The sequence below is a fragment of the Oryza glaberrima genome, chromosome 7 (assembly GCF_000147395.1).
Source record: "Oryza glaberrima chromosome 7, OglaRS2, whole genome shotgun sequence".
Taxonomy (NCBI): domain Eukaryota; kingdom Viridiplantae; phylum Streptophyta; class Magnoliopsida; order Poales; family Poaceae; genus Oryza; species Oryza glaberrima.
The window spans coordinates 9,601,324-9,609,685 of record NC_068332.1 but is presented as its reverse complement, the minus strand read 5'-3'; the positions used below and the strand labels follow the sequence as shown (position 1 = coordinate 9,609,685).

General features: G+C 43.5%; 1 protein-coding gene across 1 annotated transcript; it reads left to right on the top strand.

Annotated features, from left to right (window-relative positions):
* The first annotated feature begins 613 nt into the window (after positions 1-613).
* On the top strand, positions 614-2,769 carry LOC127778679 (uncharacterized). Its single transcript, XM_052305301.1, has 4 exons — positions 614-1,024; positions 1,100-1,300; positions 1,450-1,556; positions 2,550-2,769. The coding sequence occupies exons 1-4, from the start codon at positions 614-616 to the stop codon at positions 2,767-2,769; spliced, it is 939 nt and encodes a 312-aa protein (XP_052161261.1).
* The last annotated feature ends 5,593 nt before the right edge of the window (positions 2,770-8,362 follow it).

The window sequence follows — 8,362 nt, the reverse complement described above, 5'->3', positions numbered from 1 at the left end:
AATCATGATCTGACTTGGATATTCCACTTCCACCAAATTTTCTGAAGGAATGTATTTAATTTTCATTAGTTGTTGATGGAAAGGATTGACATAAATTAAGTTGTTAAATGCATCCTTAGTATCATAACTTGTGAATGTACTATTCTAGCCCTTTTTTTATTCTGTAAGAACATCAATTTATTCAAAGTATAATTTACAGACCATACCATTTAAGTATATATCCTTTAAAGAATGTTAAATAAATTAATCCTTTTCACTTATTTTCATTTAAGAATATATTCTTTTTATAGGGTTGAATATGAATTTTATAAATGCCACATAATTTAAGATAGTATACTCTAAGAACCTACTTTTGCAAGGCCACACATGCAAAAATTTAACTAGTTATTTTGGTAGGAATGCCTAAAATGTGATGCCATTAATGAGTATGAGCTGGTTCACTGTTGGCTTTATTTGTCCCCTTCTGCCTCTCCTCCATACCATCCTAGTGTGGACCATTATATATTTCCTTAATTGATAAGAAAAACACCATTGCCTCCTTCTCCATCTCTACCCAATGCTTCAAATCTAGAAATCCTTCTTTTCTCCCTTCCTTGATCCTTCCCCACCTGCCATGGCCTCAGATCCGGTGATAATACGTGATATTTTCTACCGTTTGGTCTTGTTTCTTCAGCTTGATACTTCCATTTCCATGGAGATAACCGCGTTTTGGTTGTGGCTCGAGGGAAATTATGACCATACTGATTATCTTGAGCGCATAGACTCATTTGATGATGATCACTTTCAGGCAATTGCTTTTGTGGCCAAAAGTTTTGTCGAAACCCTAAATCTAGACCACTGTGATTTAAGCAATACAAGAAGCCCCTTTCAACAAGAAGCAATTGAAGGAATTGCTTTCTATCTCAACAATGTTTGCTACAAGGCCTTAAAAGATCTTCATGGACACGAAGAGACGGAGGAGTTTCCATATCAGATCTGTCGAGACAATGAAGGAAACTTGAATGATCAAGTTCCTTTGAGCACGGTAAGAGAAAATTCGATCTATAGCTTTGTTAACAGTTTGTGAATCATCTATTCTAATTTCCCCATCCATCTGCAGGACGATCTTCTATCCAAGATCAAATCTCTGTATGCAAACAATCAAGAAAATCATGGAGAAAGCTCTAGTTATAGAAGCATCCAGTATCCAAGAAACCGTATCCTCCAAGATACAAAAGTGGCAATAGATGAGTATGCATCATCTTCGTGTTTGGTGTCATTCTTGGATAACCTGAGTTTAAGGGAGAAGCATTGTGATCCAGTAAGAGTACCATTGTTCTTATGTAGTGGTTTGATTGTGTAGTCACTGAATATTGATTATGTAGTCATTGCATTTATGTAGTGATTTGTTGATGAGATTTAATAGCTTCTATAAATCTAGCCAATCTTATATATGTTATTTCCTTGCAGGTAATACAACAACCTTCTGATGTTTCAAATGATGAAAGAACTTTATTTGTGACTTTCTCCAATGGCTACCCGTTGTCAAAAGATGAACTATACGATTTCTTCATGAGGTAATTATTGATTACAAAACTTCACCCATATGTATATGAGGAGCAGCTAGCATGGTAGGTAACATCCGATAGCTAGTTATTAATGATGTATTGAGTTTTTTTCTACTTTATTGGATTGGTCAGTCAAATTTCTAAAGTACAAATTGAGTTTTGTCCTAAATTTTTTATGTGATATATAAGACTATGTGATGATTTGTGAGAAAATGTATAGGTTTTCATTGCAGTAATTGAAAACAAATAAAAACATTGACACATAAATAAATTGTGTAATTGCAGAAAAGGAAGACAATGTATTAGATTAGGAAATGATATTTTGTCATATGTTACATATGCAGTGTGCCATAGACTTGTCATATACTTCTAAATTACTTAAGAGGTATGAAAGTACTGATTTAATCTAGGTTGATTAAAGTCCATGCTATATAAGTATAAAACATCATAACATATATATCTAGTTGAAAATTGATTAAGAAAAATTAAGTGACCTAAAATGGACCACCTTCAGTTGTATGAATGAATAGTCATTCAGACACATGTTTAAATGATAACTAATTTAAATGATGTAGCTATATCAAGAGTAACTCATTATTTGTAATATCAAATGTTTGCTCCAGTTTCATTGACAAGAGAAATGGGTCTATATTGAAAATATTTCCTCCATGCATTTGTGAAGGCCCACAAAAGATCCTGATAACATAAAAAAAAGGTAAAGCAAACATATTTGTACCATTATGCCTACAACAAATTGGTGATACTGAAGTAGATATATATCTTCCGTGAAATGTAGAAATTTTCTTTGTATCTTTATTATCCATGGTGCTGTTTTAACTTTCAAAGATGAAGACATTCCTTGTAAAATCACTACTGTAAATATTTTATTTAATTCAAGTAGCTAATATGCAAAGACAATGCACAGCTTATCCATTTATGCGGGTTGACTTGTTTGGCTGTCTAGTAACTCAAATTTATGGATGCCATTGTTTAATACTACAGGCACTATGGAGATATTGAAGATATAACCATAGAAGAGCCACCTGAACCTAGGCCACCACTCTTTGCACAAGTCACGTTTTACTCGCAATTGACACTGCTCCGTGTCCTTGATGGCAACAAGAGAGTCAAATTCATGACAAGAGGGAAGCATCTGTGGGCTCGACAATTTGTGCCAAAGAAAAAGAAGTCAAAGAATGATGAGGCAAACCTGATTGACTAAGTACTGGAGTACTTATGTTTTAAGCATTGGTTGGAACAAACTCTGCACTTCTAAAACTTATTATCATCCTTATGGATCTTGTTACCCTGTTGTAACCATACCTTTATGGGCATGGTCCCGAACTTCTATTTTGTATTGTCATAACAACTTAAATTTGTACTTGCCTTTAGAACATTTTGTTTGGAATCCTAATTACCATGTGGTTGCTATTTTGTGATGGAGTTTAGTTGATGTAGCAAATCTAGTACCTGTGATGATTTCTTAAAGAAATATGGTAAGTTTCTAATTTCAAGTAGTTCCCACTACTTAGAAAATAGGGAGGATGGCCATAGATCACCTTTAATATTTGCCATATCAATCACTTTTTATTAGTTATGCTATTCACTAGTTTAGCTAATTGTGCAAAAACTTTCCAATAATTCTCTTATAGGAATTTTATGGTGCAGTAGCAGAAGCAAGGGGTACTGAACTATACATTGTAAGGTCAATTCATTTAATTTTTTTGTCTCGGTTAGTGATTGCTAGTCTTTATTAGTTGATGCTTTTTTTCGTAAGTCAAAATAGTCAATGAATTCAATCAATAACACATGCAAGAAAATATCTATACTATCTATATAGTTGATGCCAACTAACTCCTAAAGCTCAACATGTAAGTGTGCCACATCAGCACCCACTAACATTTACTCCCTCCGTTTTATATTATAAGTCGTTTTACTTTTTTCTTACTTAAAATTCTTTACATTTTACTAAGTTTATAGAAAAAGTGAGCAACATTCACGACACCAAATTAGTTTTATTATATTTAACATAGAATATATTTTGATACAATGTTTCCTCATTATTGAAAATGTTACTGTATTTTGCTATAAACTTAGTCAAATGTAAAGAAGTTTGATTAAGAAAAAAGTCAAACAACTTATAATATGAAATAGAGGGAGTATTATCTAGAGTATTTTAGATAACATGCAAGTGTGCTACATCATCATCTACTAACAATTATTATCGAGTGTATTTTAAATATAATTGTTGACGTCTTATACCGCGACTATGCTATCTGGAAGTATCATGATCGTTGGTGCTAGGGTATGCATGAGATTGAGGTAAAAGAGATGGGAGATACAGTTTTTTTATATAGGTTCGGGCCCCTTCTCTGACAAGTAATAGCTGGCCCTACTCTTGTTGGCCAAAGGCGGTGTTGCCTTTATATATCAGTATCACTTGAGTACAATATTTGGGATGACCTAATCTAGGTGACATCTTGTGGTCTTTATAGTTTATCCTCGAATATGAACTCGATGAGATTGAAAGTAGCGCTAGATCCCTCATGTCGATCTTTGTGGCACTAGATTGGGTATGTCTAGGCTTTCCTTTGATTGTCTACATTTGTATTGGCTTCTCTTGGCTTGTTGGCATGTCTCCCCTCCTCCTAGGGGGTCTTTGTATTTATACCCTCAGATGTCCTATTGTCCAAGTAAAACTAGGGAGACAAATATGGATACGATCCGAGTAGTCTTTGTAGTGTCTGAATAGAACTCTGTTTTTCCTTCCTTATCCAGAACACCTTCCATGTATGAGGTATGATTCCGTATAAGACTTAATATATGGTGGGCCCCGTCGAGCCCAACCCAAGACTATTGGGTATGCGTCAGTGCAATGCAACACTAGGCTAGGCCTTCACAAAGGATCCCTGCAACTTTGTCGCGTGGTCCGTCACCCACCAACTCAGATACCACCAACCAATCAACGGCAACGTAACCCCCACCACACTAGACCGACACCCCTTCATTGGTCGACTTCCAGTCCTACCACCGGCAAGACCGTTGCTACACCAACACCCTCTAGTACCCCGCCACAATCCACTGTGGGATGACCCAGGCCGCCTCTACCATGCCGCCCACTAGGCTCCTTGCTGAGTCCAACCTAGGAGAACCCGAACAGAGGCACGGCGTCGTCTTGGCAACCCGAGCCTTCCCCTATGGACTAGACATTGCCTCCACCCTGCAAGAAAGCTGTCACGCCCAGAAATTTAGCCCAAATTTCCAGACTATTTTGTGTATTAAATCCCTATCCAGGACCAGCCAGGGTACACAAAACGACAAGTAATATACAGTTCCAAACGTAAATAAAGCGTAAAATACTTACAGAAGAGGCACTTAGTCCTCACACCGAAACAAAAGCAGCAGCAGCGGAAAAGGCGATCCTAGCGGGGCTTCAGCTCCACTCCACAGGCAAAACTCAACTGGGGTCTGAGCCTTGGTCTTCCAACTTCGTCTTCAGCTCAGAAGCACTACACTTCTGAAAAGGGGGAATAATAGCAAGGCTGAGTACAACCACCGTACTCAGCAAGCCACACCAATGATGCAGACGTGCAAAGGGATACAAGGATGGTTTGTGGCTATTTGCATAAAGGCGGTTGTAAAACATTTTATTTAGCAAACAGTAAAACTGTTGAATAATTAAGGTAAATTAGATCTCCACTGATGAATGCTACACCACGTTGAACAGGCCCAATCAACCCACCTGTACTACAGTGCATTGGGTCGATTTATTAGGGGTGAGACTAATCACGGTGAATCTGGTCGATCGCCCATAACCGCGGGCACGGCTATTCGAATAGTTTTACTCTGGCCAGAGGTGCACAACTGTACCCACAAGACACAACCCACCGACATGTCACCGCGTCATCATGTGCCCATGATGCACACGTCACCATGTTGAGTGATTGTGACGAGACCCTTCGCATAACCCTCCCCTAACCATCCACACCACACTAAGGTTTCACCCCCACCCCTCAAAAGGCAGTGGGCGGTCCCCTCTTGCGCCGCGGCGAATCCGGCAGCTGGACAACCGGACACCCCGGCCGACCCAACTCCATCACGCCCACCCTCGCAACCGGTGCCTAGGAAAGGGTCGAGCTATACTTTAGATCAAGCAGTTACCCACTCCCTCTTGTGGCAAGCGCTGTAAGTCTTCCAGGGTTTCCCGTGAACCGGTCCTTAATTGCCATGGGTGCGACTCACAAAACCATGCACCCACAGCCCACCATTCAGTCGCATTTTAGTTGGATAATTACAACCATGAAACATGGCCGGATGTCTCGAGCACGCAGCTCAACAAGATACTAGAATGTCTAATACTGCAATTATCGCATCGACTGAGCTAGTGGTAATTAAGCATGGCTAAGCATATAGTTCTAGCTAGGTCATCAAAGTAACACAAGCTAGGCGATTTATTACCCATGGTTGACAAAGGTCAGATATCAAGTAAACATGGCACAAGCGAGCAGATAGGTAAACCCTGATCCCATGTAATTAGCAAAACATGCATATTTATTTGCAAACGGTAAAACATTTATAAATTGGGAACAACATGCTCAAGGGGAATATGTGACTTGCCTTGCTTCTTCACTTTGATCTTCCGAACTCTTTTCCTTGCGACCGCGGACTTCCGAAACGACGGGAACTACACGCTGGCACGCAAAACAAGGAAAAACTCTAAAAAAACCAAGGAAATAGTACATAAAAAGTAAACAAACATGTAGAACTCAATTTTAGATGAATTTTGCAATTTGAATGGCCCAATTCGGAGTTCGAATGAATTAGATATGAATTTTAGAAGTTTTGAGCCATTTAAATGGATTTCTATAATTATTAATGATTTATTGCGCAATTATCAATTATTTTCTCAAAGGAAAAGGCATTCGCTGACGTCAGCAAGGGGCGCCGGCGCCGACACGCAAGCCCCACACGTCAGCGGGTCAAGGAGCTTGGTGCACCGTGGACCGGGACCACAAGGATGGTCCACCGCCGGTCCACGGGATGGACGGCCCAGATCGGCCCAAGCCGATCGGGCGACTGAGGAGAGTGGTGGCTAGGCACGGGCATGGCCAGGGCTGGCCCGACTGACCACAGAGGGCGGCGGCGCGCAGACGGCCGGACAACCGGCGGCGGCAGCGGCGGTGCAACGTGGCGCTGGCACGGGAGGCGGCCGGTGAAGAGGAAAAGGAGGAGGGAGGTGGCTCACCGAGAGGCGCGGCGACGGAGGGAGCGGCCGGCGGAGGGAGGCGGCGGCGCTCCTCGGGTCGACGATGCGGAGGGACTCACGGCGGTGGATGGCGAGAGCGAGGAGGCAGACGAGGTGCAGCACATGACGACGAAGCCGACAAAGTTGACGGCAAGCGGCGACGCGGCTATGGCGGTGATGATTGCCGGCCGGAGGCGGTGAATGGATGTGGTGGCTCGTGTGTGGTGGGAAGGTGGTTTCGGTGGTGGCGAGGGAGAGAAAAACGGTGGCCGAGCTTGGGCTTGTGGCGATGAAGCCGGCGGTGGCGGCGGCCGGCGCTCACAAAGGCAATGGCGGCTCGGGTTGGCAGTGGAGGTGGCAGCCCGGTGGTGGATTGGGGGAGTGTAGCGGTGGACGGCGTGCGGCGTGGAGTGGTGATGCCGACGGCAGGGGTTGCGCGGCGCGGCGGTGGCGCTAGCAGCGACGAGGTGCGGCTGGAGGCGACGAATGGGTCGGCGGCCTCGGGTGCATGGTGGAAGGGGAGTTTCGGCGGAGGTTTGTGCAAATGGAGCAGTGGCCGGTGTGCGGCAAGGCACGGCGAAGCCGGCGGTGTAAGCGGCGCAGCGCGGCGGTGGCTACGGCGACGGCGGCGTGCAGCCGGAGCTCGCCTGAAAGCGGCGGAGCGCGGGCTCGCGCGGGGAGCACGGGAGAGGTAACGAGGAGCTCGAGGAGGAGAGGGAAACGGAAGAGGAGAGCATGAGGGTGCTTTTTATAGGCTCGGGGAGGAGAAATCGTGGCCGGACGTGGCGGATTTGAAGCGGCAACGGCCGGTGACGTGGGCGACATCGTGGGCGAAGTGGGGCTCGATTTGGCACCAAAAATTGGGGAAAAGTGGGGGATTTGGTGGAGGAGGTGGAGAGGAACCGATTTTATGCGGTTTGGGCGTGAGGGCGCGAGCGGGAGGAGCCGGAATCAGCGACGATGTGGGCGGCAATGGCGGCAATGGCGGTTTCGGCTCTGGAGGCCGAAGGTAGAGGAAGGACCTGACAGGTGGGGTCGTCGGGCCCACCTGTCGGGGAGGGAGAGAGGGAGGAGAGCCAGGGGGTTATTTAGACTTTGCGCGAGGGGAAATTGATCGGGCCGAGAAGGGAGGGGTCGACCCAAGAGGGAGAAGGGAAGGAGAGAGGGGCGAGCGGGCCAAGGAGGGGGAAAAGATCTTGGGCCGAAAGCGGCCCAAAGACAAAGAGGGGAAATTTTATTTGTTTTCTTTTTATTTTAATTGATTAAATGAAATTTGTGCTATTAAAATTATTTCTTGAGCTCCGAAAATTCACGGGAAATTTCAGAGAGTATTTTAGGGCACAAAGAATATTGCAAAATATTCCTGGCTAATGATTTTTAAGGGAAAATTTTAATTCTCCCATTAATTCACTCGAATAAATTGCTTTAACTTTTAATATAATTTCTAGAAATGCATTATTAAATGATTTTTAAACCCGAACGAAAATCGGGGCGTTACAAATCTACCCCCCTTACAGGAATCTCGTCCCGAGATTCTGGGATGGCTAGAAAGAAAGCCGGTGCTGGTGGG